The following is a 22020-nucleotide window of genomic DNA, read 5'->3' on the forward strand; positions in this document are numbered from 1 at the left end:
TTTTTTTTTTTTTTTTTTTTTTTTTTTTTGAGACGGAGTCTCGCTCTCTCGCCCAGGCTGGGATGCAGTGGCCGGATCTGAGCTCACTGCAAGCTCCGCCTCCCGGGTTCCCGCCATTCTCTTGCCTCAGCCTCCCGAGTAGCTGGGACTACAGGCGCCGCCACCTCGCCCAGCTAGATTTTTGTATTTTTCAGTAGAGACGGGGTTTCACCGTGTTAGCCAGGATGGTCTCGATCTCCTGACCTCGTGATCCGCCCGTATTCTAAAGACAGAAATCTATCCCCATCAGTGATAGACTGGATAAAGAAAATGTGGCACATGTACACCATGGAATATTATGCAGCCATAAAAAACAATAAGTTGAAGCTGGAAACCATCATCCTCAGCAAACTGACACAGGAACAGAAAACCAAACACCACATGTTCTCACTCATAAGTGGGAGTTGACCAATGAGAACACATGGACACCGGGAGGGGAACATCACACACCCAGGCCTGTGGGGGTTGGGGACAAAGGGAGGGAGAGCATTAGGACAAAATACTTGATGTATGTGGGGCTTAAAATCTAGATGACAGGGAGAAAGGTGCAGGAAACCACCGTGACACATGTATACCTATGTAACAAACCTGCACTTTCAGCACATGTATCCCAGAAGTTAAAGTAAAAATTATATATATATTTTATCCCAGAACTTAAAGTTTTATATGTGTGTGTGTGTGTGTGTGTGTGTGTGTGTATACGAATGAAAGAAATCTACCTTCATGATGTACAGCTTAGTTAGGGAAGACAGCAGATATCAAAGACTTAGAGAAAGAATGTCGAATCATAGTCGAAATAAGCGCCATCACAGGCCAATGGGGCTGGGAGAGCATCTAAGCAGAGAATTAGAGCTCCTCTGCAGCATTCTTAGGCCTAGGTGATCTGGACTCCGTGCAGCACAACAGGAAAATCATCATCACTGCAGGAAGGCAAAGCAGAGACTTCAACTCACGGGGAGTTGCACATCCAGACGTTGTAAGATCTGAAATTGTTATTGGGAGTAACCTCGATTTTCTTGGCTGTTGTTTTTGCCTCTCTAAACATATCTAATAGCTTAGGCATGTGATAGAAAGGCCCTGTAGCTACGTTCTCTTCATGCCAACGGTCAAGCAAAGCTTCGTCTCCCTGTGTGTGTTTTCAGCCTCTCAAAATTTTGCCCAGCCTTTACCCCTCTGCCCAAGCTTTTCCCTTATGTGTTTCAGGACACAGTTCACTGTAGTTTCCCTCCTAGATCAGGTTCTCATCTTCTCCCAGCCTTCACTGGTTTTGTTTAGTTTTGCTTTCCTCTCAGCCTTTATTCTGGTCTTTCTCTCTCTTTTTCAGGTTTATTCCTCTTCATCCTGTCAAATACAGCTTAGATATTTCCCTTTCCAAAAAATATTATATTGCCTCCCTATACCCACATTTATCCTAAGCTCTTTAGTGTGAGTACTTTTACTCAGTGCACCCAGGAACTTGTTTTAATATTTTAAAATATATGTATTGATATATAGTAAAGTTAAGTTTTAATATATTTGCCCCTTTCCAGATGACAAGGATGCACACTATGCTAGGAAATGTTAGTAGATTTGGGAAAGAAAAGAGGAAAAGAGACTTGTTTGGTTTTAGTTTTGTCTTATTGGTGTTGTGAAATTCACATAACATGAAATCAACCATTATAGCTTGTACAATTCAGAGGTATTTAGTACATTCACGAGGTTGTGCAACTATCACCTCTATCTAGTCCCTTTGAGAATTGATTCTACATGTCACCTCACATAGCATTTCAGATATCACCTTTGTTAAGAATGACCATACATTTGGTTTTCCTGGGAATGTCCACGTTTTTCTCCAATGTCCCAGTATCCTGTCCAGTTGTCAGAAACAAAGGAGCTCCCACTAGGGTGATACATACAAGGCATACTTCTTCCCAGTGTCTACAAGTGGAACACTACTGGCCTTACCACACACTCAATCTGGGCATAAGGGCACTTCTCAGTAGCACTCCAATGAGTGCCACCACATTTTTCATGAGAACTCTTACTCTAGATGCCAAATATTATAGCCAGACTGTGTAACCATATGGTTTAGATGATTATGAAAAGCTGATGTTGTATGTGAGAATAACTCTTCTAATTGGAAAGATGCTATCTACTAATTTGTAGTTCCCTGAGTGCCATCTTCATATCCTTATTTCTTAGGCTATAGATGAAGGGATTCAGAGTGGGTGGCATCACAGTGTAGAATACTGAAACCAGCAAATCCAAGGGTGATGGAGATTTAGGCAGAGGGCGTAAATAGGCAAAAAATCCAGAAGACAGAAATAAAGTCACAACAATGAGATGAGGCAGGCATGTGGAGAAAGCTTTGGACTTGCCTTCTTTGGAGGGCATCCTCAGCACAGTGGAGAATATGTGAATGTAAGAAATGTCAATAAACACAAAGCAGCCAGAGTCCAACACGAGGCTGAGCCCAATAATTACTAATTCACCAATGTTATAAGAACAGGCAAGGGAGAGCAGTTGTGGGACATCACAAAAGAACTGATGAACTTCAGGAGACCCACACATGGGTACAGAGAAGGTGCAAGCTGTGTGCAGGATTGCACTGAGACCTCCATTGACCCATGAAGAGACAGCCATCTGCACACAGGCTTCATGACTCATTTTGACCTCATATCTGAGCGGGTGGCAGATGGCAACATAGCGGTCATAGGACATGACTGTGAGAAGAGCTACTTCTGTAGTGGCTAAGAGAAAGAAGAAAAAAACCTGACACACACATCCAAGGAATGAAATGGTGTTGCAATTCATCAGGGAGTTTGTGATGGACTTAGGAACAGTGATGGAAATGAGACACAGATCCAGGAAAGATAAGTTCTTTAGGAAAAAGTACATGGGCGTGTGGAGCCGATGATCCTTGATGATGAGAGTCATGATGAGAAGATTCCCCATCAGTGCCGCCAGGTAAATTAGCAAAAAGAGCACAGAATGTAGGATCTGGGTCTCCCGAATGTCAGAGAACCCCATGAGGAAGAATGTTCTCCCAAAGGTGAAGTTGTTCATTTCTTTGGACATTTTACCAGTTGCTGTAAAAAATAAAGTAAGCAGTTTTAGACTTGGACAAAAGGGTTTACTGTTTTATTTCCTTCACTTCTCTTTCTCCCACTCACATGTGCATCTGCCAAAAACTTCAAGATCATATCAGACATCACCAAGGAACAAGGAGGACTTTAACAAATAGCATTTCCTCTGCTCATCCAATCTTCATTCTTATGCCAGTCAGGAAAAATTGTGAAAAACTTTGTAATAAGAAAATAACAACAGTGAAAAATACTAAGTGTCCTGTCTAGTTGTATTTTATTATCTTTGAGCTACTTTACAGTTCTGGAAGTTGTAGGAATCTGTTAATATGCAAATTAGTCTTGCTCATAAAAATACAAATTATATTCTGATGTAATGTGATTGATTATTCTATAGGTAGACCTATTTTACATCTATTTGTAAATTTATTTCAGCTTTCTTTATCTGCCCTTATATGTGTGGTATTTTGATTTCTCTTCTGAACCAGTTAGAATATCTTGCAAATTCCCCCATTAATTATTGAGTTAAATAAAATCTTTGACCTGTGTTTGTTTTATATTCATATGAGACTCATGATTTTATCCTCTTTTAAAAAAATACCCTTTAACATCTGACATGGATAGTGATTGCTGACACTTACAGTCAAATTTTATGAAAAGACTTGTGAGATCTTAGAAACATCATTCTAATTTATTAGGGACACAGAAAAAATATGAGACATTTTTCATTCTTTTTATTGTATTACATTTTGTTCAAAGAAAACTTGTCCCTCAGTAGAACTGAAATATCTGAACTGTGCAACATAATATTCACATTCATTTCTTACATGTTAAAGTCTTTACTTTCTAGCAAATTTCTCAGCATTAATGCTGTCACCTTTCAGCAATTGCTCCATGTGTTTTTAGTTCAAGGCTCCTATTTAGTTAGCTGGGACAACAAGCTCTCCTTTTGGTTCATAGCTGTTTGGCCCGCTCTCCCTTTTCTTTTGTTGTTCTTCCTGCCCTGAGCTTTCACCACTGTCCATATTTCTTCCATCCTCCATGGGTTACCTCATCATCTGCATGGCTGAGAATAGCAAATTAATCCTGTATTTCTCCACCAAGCTGCTTTCTGCTCATATTTCCATTCCTTCTTCATTGTCTCAGAGAAAAAATTATTTCCTCCTTTATAAGTTTGCAGTGCAACATCTAACATTGGAAACAGTGTCATTTAATAAGCCATGTTTAATGTACCTATTCATAAGCATTGTTGAGAGGAAGTAACCTCTGCAGGATCCCATTATGAGGCTACATCAAGTAGATTTAGGATTTTACCCAGTATTTCGGATTCTAATCTAATAGCTGTTTGCTCAGTTAGTTTTTCCTAAACTATATTATTAATTTTTACAACTAAGTTTTTGTCTAGATCTTGATAAAATTTCTGCATCTAAGAATTTGCTCTTTATTGGTTTCCCCTCGCTCTCCTTCATTTTGAACTCCATTATTCAGATAACCACATAAGATTCAACAAAAGTGCTGGTGTTGGCTATAAGTGTATATGCTCAATGGAAAAAAAAAAAAAACACTAGAGGCTTATATACTATGAACGATCATTAGATGTAATTACACAACAAAGAAAATTGGGTAGAATTCACTGTTTGGCCTGGGACATATTCACACTTCAGAAAATAAGTAAAAATTAGCTTTTCAAAGTCAATTACAGCTGAGATAGTATCCAGCAGAGTTCTCTTATCTCAAAAAGTATTTTCTCATAATCTATTTATCTGGGTCTCATTGTAATTTCTCCCACTGTAAACTTCATATTCCCTAAAAGACTGCTTCACGCAGGCTGCCTGTTCACAGCAGGAGAAATCAGAAATTATATATTCTCCCTAAACTCATCTGATACGCCGTACAGTGAAACTAGCTAAGCAACCAATCAGCCAACAAACAAACACAAAATAAAATATTTTATTATCCATGATCAAATGAGTCAATTTTTTTTTTTGATCTCTTACTGGAATTTACAACAAATATCTTTTTAACATTTATCACAGTCTTCTTCACGGGCCTGACCAGTGGTTCTCAAGCTGTAGTCCTTGGCTCAGCTATGTCAGTATCACAGGAGAACTTGCTAGAAAGGCAGTCTCAAGTCCCCACCTCAGATCTGCTGAATCAGGAACTCTGGGAGTGGAGCCCAATGAGAGGTATTCTAACCATCCCTTCAAATAATCAGGATGCATGCTAGAGTTTGAGAACCACTCATTAGAGTGTCCCAATTCATAAAATTTCTTTCTGACTTTTGCATTTTTTTCTGTCAGAAGTGGTTGCCCCTACCCCAAAAATGCTTATGCTTTTCTTCTTTTCTACTTCTGAATTCTACTTTCTACTTTGGGAATTCCAGCAATCAAAATTAATTTAGCATCAATCCCAAATTTCCTTTGGTAATCCAGTTACTTCTAATTATTTACTACTCTGATTATACATTTTAATTTCTCGACAACTGATTTTTTCTCCCTTATAATTGTAATAAGTTTGTATGATGATGTCTGTTGGACCAGGTGAGGGAAGGCACAAAGTACTTCAGAAGTTCGAGGGAATCAAGGTGAATTTGATGTGGAAATGAAATAATTAACTTTTGGAAAATGGATACTATTCAGGAAAAGAAAAGGGAACAGAGGTTTTTTAAGCAACTGTTCCTTTACAAGAACACTGTGAACATAGCAGGACCTCAGCAACCTGAGCGATGTGTAGGTAGAATGCTTTGTAGCAAAGGTTTGTGCATGTGGTGTGGGCTAGGAGGATGAGAGATTTGGAAAGGATGAGCAATGGGCTGAGAGGTTTAGCTTTCACCTTGCTGACAGCAAAGGGCACTTCAGGGGTTAAGGGGGAGGTGGCATAATGAAAGTCACATTTTCCATAACTTAACTTTTCTTTATATATGGTCACTTTTGCAGAGAAGATATTTTTGAGGCAGAGAAACTAGAGAGGATATTACTTAATAGTAAACCTATGAGTTATTAAAAAAGGTTTGAAGTAAGTGGTCATAATAGGTATGAAAGGGAAAGAGAAAACACAAACTGACATGAGAAAGAAGATGAATGGGAGGTTTGAATGTGTTCTTGAATAAAGCAAAGTGAAATCAATGTAAGAGCAAAATGCTAGATACAGAGGGGTGAATATAAATTTTTCTGCCTTTGCTTTGAAACTAAGAAGGAGGTAGAAGTAGATGCTCCCAGCAAGCCTCCTATCTCTGCCTCCTTCCCACTGTGGCTCTTCTTGTTCAGACCTGTTTGTGTCCCAGACCCCAGTGCTATAGAAAACTCTTCTGTTAATTAAAGACTTGGGAGAGAGGGCCTGCAAGAGGGTGTTCTGACCTCAGTGAGGACGATCACCATAACTTATGTCTCGACATAAACTGTTTATAGATATCCTTATTAATTATGAAATACAAATGAAAACCTTACCACTAGTGTTTAGAAAGTCTTTGCATTAGCAATGCATGGTTAGAAGTGTTTATACAGGGGAAAGAACGTCTTTGTCCCTTCAAATGCTAGCAGACTTCCCATAGGCTGATTCTTCCTGGCTTTGATGGCTGGGCTTGGAGTGGAAGTGGCATTTGTCTCTCTTCCCTTCCTTGGACTGCTATAGAAAGGAAGATCCCAACCGTACATGTCAAAACAATGGCAAACTCTTAACCATCTTAGACCAAGGCAACATGTTAGAAAACGTTTTTTATTCCATGGTGTATATGTGCCACATTTTCTTAATCCAGTCTGTCACTGATGGACATTTGGGTTGATTCCAAGTCTTTGCTATTGTGAATAGTGCCACAATGAACATACGTGTGCATACTATGCAGCCATTAAAAAGGACGAGTTTGTGTCCTTTGTAGGGACATGGATGCAGCTGGAAACCATCATTCTCAGCAAACTATCGCAAGAACAGAAAACCAAACACTGCATGTTCTCATTCATAGATGGGAACTGAACAGTGAGATCACTTGGACTCGGGAAGGGGAACATCACACATCGGGGCCTATTATGGGAGGGGGAGGGATTAGGGATTGCACTGGGAGTTATACCTGATGTAAATGATGAGTTGATGGGTGCTGACGAGTTGATGGGTGCAGCACACCAACATGGCACAAGTATACATATGTAACAATCCTGCACGTTATGCACATGTACCCTAGAACTTGAAGTATAATAATAAATAAATAAAATAAAATAAATAAAATATACATATTAAAATCAAAAAAAGAAAACGTTTTTTAAATTATATTGATTCAGATAAACAAATGAACTCAAATCTCAGTTGAAATGAAATTAAAGCTTGTATTTTGTTAAGCCTCTGAAAATACTTCTAGGCTTACAAATAATTTTGATGTAAACTGTCCATCTTTTTTATTTTAAGTATCTAAGAGGTCAGATCCATGGATTATGTATAGGAGGATATATCAAGAAGTTTATACAGATCATCCTCCCACACTCTAATCCTTCAATAACAACAAGTTGTTGTTTTATTTTCTTCAGAATAAGGGACCTGAGAAGGCATGCAGTTTGGCAGGATAGTCAGAGGCAGGAATGACTCATGGTCTGAGAAACGTACTCTTGGGAATTTGAGATCTAGAGCACTTACCGACACCAGCCACATTCTGAGATGTTTCCAAATATTATTGGATATAACTTACATCAATGCTCAAAACAAACCCTTGTATGCCAATTATATGGAGAAATTGGACCTGTGGGGAGCTGAAGCAATTAGCCCCTGGTCACACAAGTGTGGGGGCTGGATTTGAAAACAGGTGGCCATAAACCATAGGCTTCTATGTTAGGATGTCCTATACAATGTTAAGAACACAGGCTTACTCAGCTGTATCCCAGGATGGCATCATATAAAGCTTCTGAAGAGGTGATACAGTAACCCTCCTACCTAGCATGGTACCCTTCTTTATAAAAACCGATTTCACACCTTCCTTTTTCTGAATTCCGCTAGTGGATGCCACCCATCAAAGTCCAGTGGATACCAGGGAGGTGGTGTGGCGAAGTCTCCCCCTTTCTATGGCTGTTGTGAGCTTCCAGCTAATGTCACTAACAGCTAATGTCATAACTCTCTTACTCTGTCCATGTTACTCACACTGACTCTTCCGAGCTTCAAAGTAGACCAATTATTCACAATCCAAAGACAAAAAGTGAATACTTACAGAAGTTAAGACATCCAACTAGGGTTGCAAAGAAAAGGACAGAAAAAGGTTGGAAAACAATAATGGCAGGAATTTCACTGGATTCTTTTAGCTGCAGAGATGATCATGTACACACTCATGTCCAGACAGGGCAAGAACCATGAACTGCTGTGCCCATGGTTTTTCCCGGTTTTAAGGTGATTCTCCTAATTGGTTAAGTAAATATCCTGGGAGTAGAACCAAATTAACCACCGTCCTGCCCTTGGAAAGAACAAGACTTTACAGGTGCTGCCTCATTTTATCCCCAGAGATTCAAGGAAGTCTCAAAAGACAGATTATTTCAACTTTTTAATCTAGGTACATCCTTCCTTAACATTATGAGAGGAGAAATAAATGTCTCCTTGTTCTGATGTGCATATATTTGTCAGTCAGCCTGGGCAAGTTTTACAAAGTATACGAGCCATTTGTTTTAATTTTTTCGTCTGATGTCTTTTTATAACTTCTCCCTATATTATTCATTTTTATTGCTTTGCTTAAGTTTTCTATATATTAGAAAATTTAGGTCCTGTAGGTCTCATGCTTCTTAAATACAAAAAGAAAAAGGAAGAAAAATTAAAGCTGCTTTCTAAAACTCTTTTTGTGATTACATTTTGTCCTTGAGATTTTATTCAATCTAGTTAAATCTACTGTTCTTTTCCTTTAAGGTTTCTGGCTTTGGGGTTTTGCTTAGGGAATTTTTTTTCTCTGCTTCACTACATTATGGTTCATACTATCAAAAAAAAAAGAAAAAGCCAGAAGACATCTTTCTATTCCCCCAAGCTACCATCCTTCTTTTCAACCCCTTGACTCAGTAAGAATATTTTAAATGTGTATGTTTTCATAGCATCACTGTAGAATTTTTCTTAGCTCCTTTTCCAAATGATTTAAGTAATAATTTATTAATCAGTTTTCGATATATTTTCTGTTGCATTTCATAGGTGATAATTACCTAATTAGATATAGATCACAATGGCTTTATTAATGTAATTATAGAATTATCTTATTACTTCCATATACTATTATTCTTAGTTTTCCAAGTAAGAAAGAAAAGATATTTTTATGTGAGGAGTGCTAGCCCCTTGAATTTTCAGGCCAAGAACTGCATTGAAGTGCAGTAACAGTCGTGTCTTACTCCTTCCCTTGAGCTGAATAGTTATCTCTTGAAGCCACTCTCTGCACGCCTCTAGACTGACACACAAAGTAACCATAAAATACCATACATTGAAGAGAGTAACTATTGCCCTACAGTTCCACAATGTATATCCAATGTCTCACAAATAACTTCATAATCTCCCCCTTTCCTGATTTGTTCCTTTTTCTTTAAAAACTTGAGCCTCTCCTTTGTTTTCTGAAGCACTCCGTGAGGCAACTTTAAAGTATGTCTCAGGCAGCTGTGCTCAACCTTAGCCCGTGGCTATGCAATATAGCCATGTAGCAGAACTGCACGTATACCCCTTAAGTTTAGATTAGAAAGAACAAGAAGAGACTTACATTTATGGCATATCCATCAAGATATATGGGAATGATAAAGATCTAGATCTATGGACAGTGTCCTCCACCGATAGACATCTTCCATGGCAAATTTTGATTTGGCATCGGCTTTGAAGAGGCGTAATACATCCAAAACTCTTATCCCCCACAAAGAGAAGAAATTAAGAAACCTCAGAGAATTCAACCCTAACCAATTTGTCCCAAAGAAAATTAGTGTTCTTCTTAGATAATAATATTTATGCAAGTAAGTAGGAAGGTCAGAGATATATTGAGGAATGAACACCAATAAAAATTCACAATATTTATATATTCGAAGATCCAAATGATTAATTTCCTTAATCAATGGATTTAATGTGATTACATTAGAGTAAACAAAACAAAAAGATCCCAACTATATTATATGCATATGTGTGAAAATTTATAGTCTGCTCTAAAACATATATAAATTACGTGAAAAGAGCTAAAACTTTCACCACAAAGGAAAAATAATTTGCTCTATGAATATCAATATATTACAGAATTATAATCATTACAACACTATGGTATTTGTTCAGGCATAGGCAATATAAAGGCCAAAAACTATACCATGCATATATATGACATGATCAGTGGCCAACGTAGAACTTCAGAGAAAAAGATGCATTTAATGTCCTTTAAATGTCATTTAAATGTCCATATGGTTAAAGATAAAATTTGATGCCTACTTTACCCAGTGTGCAAAAAATTAATTACAGGTAGATAACTGATCTAAAATTTAATGGTAAAATATAAAGCTTTTAAACATAAGATAGCAGAATATATTCAATATTTCTCATGAGGTTAGAAAAATAAACCTCAATGAAACAGAAAAAGACCCAACCATGAAGGAAAAGTTTTACCAATTACAACACACTTAAAGACTTACGTTTCCATGAAGACAGTTAAAAAGATAGGCTCTAAGGTACAAAAAGACACTGGAAACTTGTATAACCAACAAAGCTCTTATACCCAAAATATTTTTTTAAACTCCTATAAATCAATAATGAAAAAACTTGAAGAGGCAGCACACAAAAAAAGACAATGCCAACAAACATTTGAAAATGTGTTCAAAATCATTAATTATGAATGAAATGCATCTTAAACACATAATGAAATGTCCCTGCAGACCCATCAGAATGGCTAAAATTAAAAGGCCTGCCAAATATCGAGTAGTCCTGAAACTGCAGAACCATAGAAATTGTCATAGATGATTGGTAGAAATAAAAGTTGGTGCAAAACTTTGTCCCTGAGGCCAATCTCTGGCTAGGCTGGAGGGGCCAAGGTGCTCCCAGACCACTGGCAACAGCATTCTGTAGGAAATTATTGGGGACTGCCGTTATAGAAGCTCCAATGGAGGCAGCAGGGGCATCATAGGTGGGAGGTGTTCTGGCATGGTGCCCTGCAGGTGGGGTCACTCCAGAGAGGAGTGCCATGGGTCGGGGGTGCTCTGGTAGGGGGAGTTCTGCTGGGGACACCACCGCCAGGAAGCCCTCTAGTGGAGGGCTGTGTGGGCAGGAAGTGGAACACTAAACTTTCACTGGAAATAATTTGCATTTAGACTTTATGAAATTTGAAGTGGAAAAAAATAGATTTCCATACTCTGGTTGTTTCAAGCACACTTAAAAATGTTCCAATAAATGAATCAACTATCAATTTTTAAATGCAAATTAATTAAAAGTACTAATTTAGCTCCTTAGTGATACAAATTATATTTCAAAGTACACAGTAATCACATGTGTCTAGTGGTGCGATATTTGATAGCATAGTTCTAGATACATTTAACTTGAAAAATTACTTTTAATTGTAGAGTTCCTATCTCTAATTAAATAACCTACATCTACTTTCCAATGCATATTTTTGAAAACTTATGTTCCCCTTTTTGTGTCTTGCCCCTGTCCTTGTATCCTCTTGTTGTTTTGCTATCTCAAATCATTATGTCCACATATTAGTTTCCTAAATTTGTAAATGGAAAAATCAAATATTTGTAATCTTCTTAATTCCCTATTTATCATATTGATTGATTATCTTCTGTCATATAGCCCCAGTGTGCAAAAAATTAATTATAGGTAGATAATTTATCTAAAATTTAATGGTAAAATATAAAGCTTTTAAACATAATCTAGCAGAATATATTCAATATTTCTCATGAGGTTAGAAAAATAAACCTTCAATGAAACAGAAAAAGACCCAAACATGAAGGAAAATTTTTACCAATTACAACACAGAGAGTAGAAGCTCACTTTCCTTGAACAAGCAGTTAAGTGGCTAGTATTAGATATTTGATTTAACTAGCTACTGGTGGGGTCTTATAAATAAGCATCTTGCTATGTCAGATTACATTCTACAATGGTAAACAGTCTTCACTTCATGGTGTGTGTGTCTCTGTGTGTGTGTGTGTGTGTGTGTGTGTGTGTGTTTATTATCTCTAAGAAATTTCAATATTGAGGTATAAGAAAAGCAGACTGGAAATTACATGGTTAAAATAAAAATTACATGGTATTTGAAATAAAATAATAAAGAAATCTGTTTCACATCATACCAAGTTCAGGCTTTTCCATAAACCCATAACAAGCTAGTGTGAAGAAGCTTTCCAAAAGTGCAATACACATTTTGTTTCAACATTTGAACAACGCTATTTTTTCCAGATACTTGGAATTCCATTGAACTGAAATAGAAGTACTATTTCAAGTTACTTTCATCTGTATCATCATTGTAAAGGTAAAATTTTGGAAAACAAGAGTGGGAGGGCATCACAGAAGTGATCTGTAAGCTTGCAGGGTTCTCAATCGTGGCATGTCTCCATCTAATGCACGTGGGTACAGTACAATGAACGTTTCATAAAGCAAGCAGAGAAGTGTCAAAATGGTGAATAAAGAGTGTCATAGCACAACCTATCAGAGCAAACATCAGCAATGTATTCTTTAAATGTAAAACTACATGACCAATAGATTCTACACTTGATCTTAGCCAAAAGGCCGAGAAGCGATGACCAATAGATTCAAGACAAGTTACAGCTGTCTTTGCTTTGAATGTAAAACAGCAAAAATTCACTTCCTGTTACTACTTCTTACCCTTTTTTTCCATTGAAACTTTGATTGTATCTATATGTATATTTACACATGTATACTTGTGTGATTTATCACTCACTCTTTATGGTTGCTCTCTAAAAATATAGTCATTATCCAGTGCCTTCAGTTCTCAGACACACTTTTTTATTCATATTCCAATTCAATGTTTCTATAACAGGGGATTCAACTCAAAGTTGGTAAGTTCATTTAATGCGATGTTTATTTTTTCTTAAACACACAAAACTAAATTTATGGTGCATTGAAATGAATTGGCTTAGGATCCAGGCAGCGTTAAAGAAGTAATGACAAAACCATTACATGCTCCCCAACTGTGAACTGCACTGTAAAAGTAAATCAAAGAGTTTATGCATGAACTTTCCATGCAGGCATTAGATAATCCAGTTTCTGTGTTAAACAAATTTTAAAAATATATTTATTTTCTGTCAAATATTTGTGCAAAGCTCACTAGAAGATATTTAAATTATTTTCTGACATACAATACATACAACGACATACGAGAGTTCAGAGACAGAGAAATGTGTAATTAAGCACTTTCATAATGTTTTGTAGCTACACTCTAAAAATCTTAGCTAGATTTTAATATTTGGGTAGAATTTGGGCCAATAGAAGATTTCATGAGGAAGCGAATATGGACCAAGTTTCAAAGATGCTATAGTGAGCATACAGAGTTTGAAAGGTATTGTCAAAGGCTAGAAACATATTTTTTTACATTCCTAAGTTATGAGTAACATAAACAAAAAGATGCTCAGTCTCAGCTGTCCCATCTGCTTAACTGTATTACATGCTGCCTCACATCAGAGGATTAATAAAGGTGGTATATGCAAAAGTGTCTGATACAGTGAAATTAGGCAACAAACATTAATTTCCATCTCTAGGAAAGAAGCAGAGAGACGACAAATAAGGTGACAGGATTGTTTCCTGCAGCAAGGAGTAGAAAACAATTCTACACATTTAGGGTATTTGAAATGTTATACAATATTAAAAGTCCAGAAAATGTAGAATTTATCACAATGTTAGAAACAGTGCTAAATGCTATTTCATTAATTGTAATACATTATGAAAGCAATTTGCACAAGTCAGGAATCAACACATTACATAAAATGAAGTTTTAATGAAGAGAAAAATACTCTACTCCAAAACATAATTTATGTTAAAAAAGACATGAGAAAATTATCTTCCTAAATGTTTAGGTAATTGTATAAAATCTACCAAGGACACATGAATCAAACAGGTAAAATGCAGTAAAATTGAGTGCATTTTTTAAACTGTAAAAGTAAGTTGAAATCATAACTTTAAGTTAAAATTACAATTTTACCAAATAGTGAAAATCAGAAGCTATAAAAAAAGTTGAATCGATAAAACCTGAGATGCAATGCAAAATCTAGGACAATAATGCAGGAACTAACTGAAGAGAATGCCAGAAAAGATGAAAGCTTTTTGAGGAATGAGAACCTCATACAAATCTCATGTAATGCATGTGGATCTTTAGAACAAGAGTAAAAATCATTGAAGGTGTCATAGGAAAACTTTAATCACTTCTACATAAATAAGAGATGTAAAGTGAAGAAGCAGAGGAAGAGACGGGCACAGGAGCTTATGCCTGTAATCCCAACACTTTTGGAGGTTGAGGCCGACGGATTGCTTGAGGTCAGGAGTTCAAGACCAGCCTGGCCAACATGGGCGGAACCCTATCTCTACTAAAAATAAAAAAATTAGCTGGGCGTGGTTGCACACGCCTGTAATCCCAGTTACTTGGGAAGCTGAGGCATGATAACTGCTTGAGCCTGGAGGCAGATGTTGCAGTGAGCCAAGATCACACCCCTGCACTCCAGCCTGGGTGACAGAGCAAGATTCTGTCTCAAAAAAAAAAAAAAGTGCAAAACCTTTAGAAAATACTTGCTTTCTATTTCTATTAAAACTGACTACTTGAGATTATCAGTAGCAAGACTCCATGACATTTTGATTCCAAAAGAGAATTTTAAACAGCTAGTGGATGGCAGAACAACAACAACAACAAAAGTTACTTCCCAGCTTCAACTTCAGTCATCTTTTCATTACTCCACTGCTTCTAACATTCCACAGGACTTTACTCAGAGCGGATTTAATGCCCTTGTTCCTCAGACAGTAGATAACAGGGTTCAAGGTTGGAGGTGCGACAGAATAGAACACAGACACCAGCAAGTCTAGAATAGACGGTGCATCAGACCCTGGTTTTAAATAAGCAACAGCACCTGTTACAAGAAACACAGTGACAACAATGAGGTGAGGCACACAGTTGGAAAAGGCTTTGGATTGTCTCTGTCTCGGTGATATCCTTAACACAGCAGAGAAAATGTACACGTAGGAAACCACAATGCAAACTAAACATGAAAATGCATAACAGACCCCAGTGGCCACACTGACACTAATGATGGCATGTTCTTTAGAACAAGTGAGCTTTAATAGGGCAGGGACATCGCAGAAGAACTGATGTATCTCATTAGAGCCACAAAAATTCAGAGAGAATGTTCCAGCTGTGTACAAGAGTCCCAGGGCCCCTCCGCTGAGCCAGGACAGAGCCATCAACTGGACACAGAGCCCTCTGCTCATGACAGCCTCATAGTGCAGGGGGCGGCAGATGGCAGCATAGCGGTCATAGGACATGGCAGTGAGGATGCCAATCTCTGATCCAGCCAGCAGTACCACCAAGAAAAGCTGCAACACACACCCCAGGAAGAAGATGGAGTCAGTGGAGGTGACAGAGTTGAGGATGGATTTGGGGACTGTGGCAGAAATGAGACACAGGTCTAAGAAGGACAAATGTCGGAGGAAAAAGTACATTGCCATGTGGAGACGGTGGTCAAGAATCGTGAGGAGAATGATGACTAAATTCATCAGCACAGCCGCAAGGTAGATCAATGAGAAGAGCACAGCGTGTAGCCTCAGGAGCATCCAATTCTCAGTAAATCTCATAAGCAAGAATTCCATCATCTGAGTCTGATTGGTCATAATTCAAAATTATAAGGGCCCTATTGAGTAAAGGAAAATAAGTGTATACTAATATTAAAAAATATCATTTGTTTCTTCATTTATTGAATGAAGGTATGTATAGCATCAAGAGCTAGACAAAAAGTTTAAAAATATCAAGCAATTTATATTTCTCATTGACTCACGTGTAAAACAATTGTGGGTATATCAGTCTAACACTTAGTAGTCCTGGACTAAGATTCATTATGAAAGAAGCAAAGAACTTCACTCATCTCCCTCATTACTTGAAACGACTTTTGAGTGATTTTGTTTCCATCGGGAATTACAGGGTTGGCTATGCAATTATATATAACTGTAACAGAGCATACCTTTTCATGTATAAATATCCTGGTTAATGTAGTTTTGTGTGTATTAAATGTTATGAATGAAATTTCTGCTTGCTACTTACTGCAATATTTAAAATAGTCATTATCATCAGGTGATACTCTAATTTACTATCCTGTTCTCACTGAAGGATATTAAGATTATTCTCCCATTTTTGCATTAAAGTTTACTCCTTTAGTGAAAATGTGATTATAGTATCATTTTTTTCTTTCTTTACTCCAGATACATAGCATAGCACAAAAATTAAAAAGTACTCAAGTTATTTTCACAAATCAGTTTTCAAATATATAGTGTCATTTTTCATGAAAAGAACAAAACCTGAGACTTAGCCAGATGATTAACATAATATTCTAGGAAAGATTTAATTAACCACAGGAAACGACAGACAGGGATATCTACTGCATCTAACCAGAGATGCAGTGTGCCTCTTATGTGAAAGACATTCAGAGCTTGTCATCTGAGATCACTCGCACGCCCCAGCGGGAGGGAGAGTTTTGGCCATGTTTTTCCCTCGGATCATCTTGTCTTTAGAACCTCTCTTTATTTTACTTTAGTATCACTTCAATGGCAATTTTTTCACTTTCCCCTTTGCTTTCCAGGCCATCTCTAAAACACACAGAACAGAAAACAGGATGGACGGTTTGCTAGTTGGGAAGCAGCTCTTAGGGTGTGCAGACACTGCTCTAGGTTTTATCCTCCCCAGCAGGCCAAACAGAGGAGGCTTTAAGTTTGGGGCAGCCATGAGTTTGCTCATGTTGAGTTATAAGTCAGGCTCCCCATTATTGCTCTAAAGCTACGGCCAGTGCTTTTTCCAACAAGAACACCCAAAGTTTGCAACATAGTATGAGATTTCCATTTGCTCTTGAGTCTTTTCAACTTAAAAAATATTTTATTTTTGTAGACACAAGAAGGTCTCACTTTGTTGTTCAGCAGTTTTTCAACTGAAATAGAATGTAGCGGGCCATTACAACATACATTCTGCCCCTTCTCTATTCACACACACACACACACAGCTGAGAGGATGAGCAAGAATAAACAGAGCTTTTCCAGGATAGCAGTCATACCTCTAACCTTCATATAACACGTCCATTTCAGTACAGGTGATCTTCTGAGAACTGAATTAACAAGTGATTTGAAGCTGAAAATGGACCAGGCATGGTGGTTCATGCCAGTAATCCCAGCATTTTGGGAGGCTGAGGCCAGAGGATCTCTTGAGGCCAGGAGTTTGAGACAAGCCTGGACAACAAGATGAGATCCCTCTATGTCTACAAAAATAAAATAAAATACTTTTTTTTAATTGAAAAGACTCATGAGCAAATGGAAATTTCATACTATGTTGCAAACTTTGGGTGTTCTTGTTGGAGAAAGCACTGGCCCTAGCTTTAGAGCAATAATGGAGAGCCTGACTCATAACTTTTAACGTGAGCTAATTCATGGAAGCCCTGATCGTAAAGCCTCCTCTGTTCAACCTGCTGGGGGAATAAAACCTGGAGCAGTGTCAAAATACCCCAGGAGCTACCTCCAAACTAGCAAACCATCCATCCTGGTTTCTGTGGCATCAGCCTGTGTGTTTGAGAGACGGCCAGGGTAGCTCAGTGAGTGAGTGAGTATCCTTTTGAGTTCCTCCCACCCCAATGATGTTTGACTTCGATGCTAGATTTTTATCCCTTCAATCTCATTTTTGATTTGTGTTTCACCTTATTTCACATGATTACATATGAAATGAGTGATAGCATTAGTTTAAAAGTCTGTGTGCTTTTCTTTACAGACAACATTAATAACAATAAAGCTTTGCCTCATTATATTTATATACTTATTTGGTCCAGGGAAATTCCACATAATTTAATAAAAATATGCAACCTGAGTCTCAATCAATCTAAAACTTGGAAAATACTTATAATGCACAAAATAATCCTAAAATCAAGGGGTATTAAGGAGGCTGGGAGAATAGGGTAAGTTCAGGTTTATATGTTTCTTTACCATTTCTATATCATATTAACAACAAATTTTGTCACTTTTGTCAGGAATACGAGGAATGGAGAGAATGAGAGAGCAAACAGGAAGAGGAGAGGGGAGGGGAGGGGAAGAGAAGGGAAGGGAGGGGAAAGGAGGACAAAGAGGGGGGGGGGGGGGGGGGGGAGGGGGGGGGGGGGGGGGGGAGGCCTATATGGAATCTTCAGTTCCGGAAAATATTTCCATTCTTGAGTAAAATCAATAGAAGCAACATTCATAACAAAGGCTGATGAGAATGCTTTCCCAAACAGTTCTACATTTAAAATAATTTCAGAAGATAAGAAAATAAAAATGAAATGTCTAAGTAATTTAGGACTTCTTTTCACAGTTTTCGTTCAAAGAGAGCTCTAGTTTTCAATTCTTAGGGAGATCTAGTGAACGCTGCAAACAGTTTCCTATAGCTTACTGATTCCTGCTTCAAGACCCCAGCTTCCCGGGTTAAACTCACAAGGATTTCGATTGACCACTTCTGTCCTCTACGTATCAGTATTTGTTTCTTTTGTGCAGTCTCCAAGCTCTGCTTGATGTCCTCTGTTTCAGGCACTTCATTCTCTATGAAGGAGCAAGGCTTTTAAAGCAGCTTTAAACAGACTTTCATTGACTACATGGGACTCTCCCCAGAGGTCACACTTTTATTTGTGCTTACATTTTATTTCATAGGATTTAAAGCCCTGGAGACCCAGCTCTTCACTCCCACCTCAGATCTGAGAGGTGATGCCACTACCTTTTCCTCCGGTGAGACGGAAAGGAGATCTTTCTGGGTCTCATGAGAATAAACCTTTATTTATTGCATCCATAATATGTGACTAGTGGATCCTAGACATTCATTTGCATGTTACAACTTAAATTTAGGTGTGTGTACACAGAATCTTTAAATTGAGTGTAATAATCTCAGTCCAGTTTCAACTGAGAAGGACACTGGGAGATGCAGTGCTCTGACTTTGGGGTCTGCAACAGGGATTTGTTTAAGTCCTTGAACCACCACAGTTCTCTTGGGTCTTTCTTTTCCCCTCTCACCATAGAGTTAAGCCTTCAGTGAAGATAGCAACCCTGCAGATTCTCACAAATGACTAGAGATGCCTGTATAGAAAGTTCCCAAGAGCACCGAATTTCCAACATCTGTTTCATTCTCAAGTGATGCCAGTGGCATCCTCATGAGCATCCTACAAGTTCAGGCTTCTCTCTTGGAAGCGGCAACAAAATGAAACTCAGCAGAGTCTTCTCCAGGGTTGGGATGAGGTGCAGTTTGTTTTCAGATTTTGATCTTGTCATATTCTTCTTATATTCACAGAATTTCCAGTTATTTTCTCATTAGTTTGCTTTGAATGACTGACTTTGTAGATATCCTGGTGGACACAGCCTCTATGCTGCCTAGAGCTCGTTGCTGTCATCCAGCAACCTCTTGTGGACACCCCACGTTCATCACGAAGTTGATGTTTAGATTAGACCTTCTTCTTCATCATTTTATGACATTTCATAAGAGACATATGACATCCAGCCCCACAGGACACCATTATCTACACTTTAAAAATTAGCTTATCAATTTTCAAGTCATTCCTAGGGATTTTGACAGGGACTGAATCTAGATTCAATAGATCTAGAGTGGTAGATTCTAGATTCAGTAGGTCTAGAATCAGTGTAGAAAACACTGTAATTGTAGCGACATTGAGTATTTTGAGCATTAAAGATTGCATATTCCTCCATTTCTAAGTTTTTAAAAGATTCTCAGAAACGTTTTGTTATTTCAGTGCACATCAGTACACAAACCCCAAGCTCATTTTGTTAAATTAATCAGTAAATACTTCATGAGTTTGATCCAAATCTGTATTTGTTTGTTCAGGCTGCCACGACAAAATACTACAGATGGGGTGACTTAAACACGCCGTCGGTGAGTGGGTGTTTCTCACCATTCCGGAGGCTACACATCTGAGATCAAAACGTCAGCTGCCTTGGTTTCCTCTGAATCTTCTCCTCACGCTGCAGATGGACGCCGTCTTGCTGCCTCTTCCCGTGGTCGTCTCTGTGCACGCATGCCCCCAGGTCTCCCTGTGTGCCCTAATCCCTATTCTTATAAGGCATCAATAAATTTAGATGGAGGACTACCCTAAAGGCCTCACTTTATCTTAATAAGTTCTTTAAAAGATTTTTCTCCAAATACAGTCACATTCAGGGGTATCGGAGGTTAGGACTTCAGCAGATGAATTTTGGAAGGACACAGTTCAAACTGTAACATAATATAAATGGTATTGCTTTTGCTTTCCATTTCCATTTTTTTTAATACCATGTCACAGTCTGATTTTTATCATGCAATCTTCTTAACTAACATAGTAGCTCTAGTGGCTATTTTGTAGATTTCTCAAAATTTCTATGTAGATATTTATTTTGCGAGGAAAAGTTGCACTTCTTCATTTTCTTTTTTTTTTCCCCTCACATTTTTTCACTACTTGGCGCTAAATAGAGGTGGTGAGAGAATAATCCTTTTTGATCCAGATCTACAGAATAAGCATTCTGGCTTTCAGCATTAACTATGATATTAGTTACAGGGTTTTGTCTTTTGTTCATTTTGTTGGCTTTTGTTTTTGTTCTTCTTGGTTTTGAGTTAGCAGATAACTTATTCAAAAAGATTATTGCAATAGAATCTCCCCAAACATGATACCTGTAGTCGTCTAAATGGTCAGGCAGAAAGGGATTTTGTTATATAGGGAGAGTGAGGAAGGCTAGAAAGGACACGGAGTGAGGGAGTAGAATGAGCAGGTAGCATGATTGAACAGATAAACAGGAAATGCCTTTCCTTAAGGTTCAGAAGGTTTGTAAAATAGGAATGGTTCCATAGTCCAATGCATTTCTTCGGTTTTTGTTTCTTTTCAGATGTGTTTTATCAGTTTAAGAGGTTACCTTCAATACCAGGTTACTGAGGATTTTTGTCACAAATTTCTTCAAATCTTTCAAATCTGTTTTCTGATAATCAGGTAACTGTATCTATTCATTTTTTTGTCTTTAGTCTGTTATTATGGACACTAATCCTTAAATCTAGAGAGACAGGTGAATATAGAGTCACAGCTAAGGATCTGCTAAGTAGGAATGAAAGCCAGAGAAATAATAAACTGGAAGGGTCACAAGTTTTGACGAATTTCCGAATGCTCTCAGGATGGTGTGAGAGTAAGAAACTCCTGAGGGCCGCAGTCTCAGAGATACCTCGTACTTTCATCGGTTTTATATCTAGCAACCCCACTAAGATTCTCAAATAAGCCAAGAAAGAATCCCTCCTGGATTGGCAAAAGGGTGGGAAAAGTAACCATAGCATGCCCAGAGCCTTCCCAGATCAAAGGACCACGGCAGGCAAAAAGACTCGACTACAAACATATCCTGCCTGGGGGAAGGGCGTGCTGAGTCTGAAAGAAGCCAGACTTTCAGACTGGCTTCTTCACTTAGCAAAATGCATCCAAGATTCATCTATGTTGTTGTGTGCATATCTCATGACTTTTTACTGCTGATTACCGTTCTACTGTATTGTTGAAGTATACTTTATCCACTCACTTAGTGAAGGACTACTTAGATTCTTTCAGTTTTAGTAATTATAAATAAAACTTCTATAAGCATTTATATGCAGGATTTGTTTGGGCATAACTTTTCAAATCACTTGGGTAAGTACCAAGGGACCAAATCACTAGGTCATTTGGTAAGGCCATGCTCGGTTTTGCCAAAAGAGAGGTTTTACTTCCAAATAAGAAGGACTAGGAAAGAGGTTTTACTT

The 22020-nt window shown here is 37.9% G+C and overlaps 2 protein-coding genes and 1 pseudogene across 2 annotated transcripts; all 3 read right to left on the bottom strand.

The window, feature by feature from the left end:
- Positions 1–2166: 2166 nt before the first annotated feature.
- Positions 2167–3096, bottom strand: LOC111545275 (olfactory receptor 14A16). The gene has a single exon (XM_023216250.1). The coding sequence runs from the start codon at positions 3094–3096 to the stop codon at positions 2167–2169; it is 930 nt and encodes a 309-aa protein (XP_023072018.1).
- Positions 3097–12640: 9544 nt separating this feature from the next.
- On the bottom strand, positions 12641–12800 carry LOC113225004 (annotated as a pseudogene).
- A 2145-nt stretch (positions 12801–14945) lies between these two features.
- LOC111545303 (olfactory receptor 14K1) lies at positions 14946–15890 on the bottom strand. Its single transcript, XM_023216262.2, has one exon. It carries the CDS (start codon positions 15888–15890, stop codon positions 14946–14948), a length of 945 nt encoding a protein of 314 aa, XP_023072030.2.
- Positions 15891–22020: the final 6130 nt, after the last annotated feature.

This window comes from Piliocolobus tephrosceles, chromosome 1 (genome assembly GCF_002776525.5).
Source record: "Piliocolobus tephrosceles isolate RC106 chromosome 1, ASM277652v3, whole genome shotgun sequence".
Classification (NCBI taxonomy): Eukaryota; Metazoa; Chordata; class Mammalia; order Primates; family Cercopithecidae; genus Piliocolobus; species Piliocolobus tephrosceles.

Excerpts from the sequence above, each read along its gene's own strand:
- LOC111545275 (XM_023216250.1), bottom strand. The coding sequence starts at position 3,096 with ATGTCCAAAGAAATGAACAACTTCACCTTTGGGAGAACATTCTTCCTC.
- LOC111545303 (XM_023216262.2), bottom strand. The coding sequence starts at position 15,890 with ATGACCAATCAGACTCAGATGATGGAATTCTTGCTTATGAGATTTACT.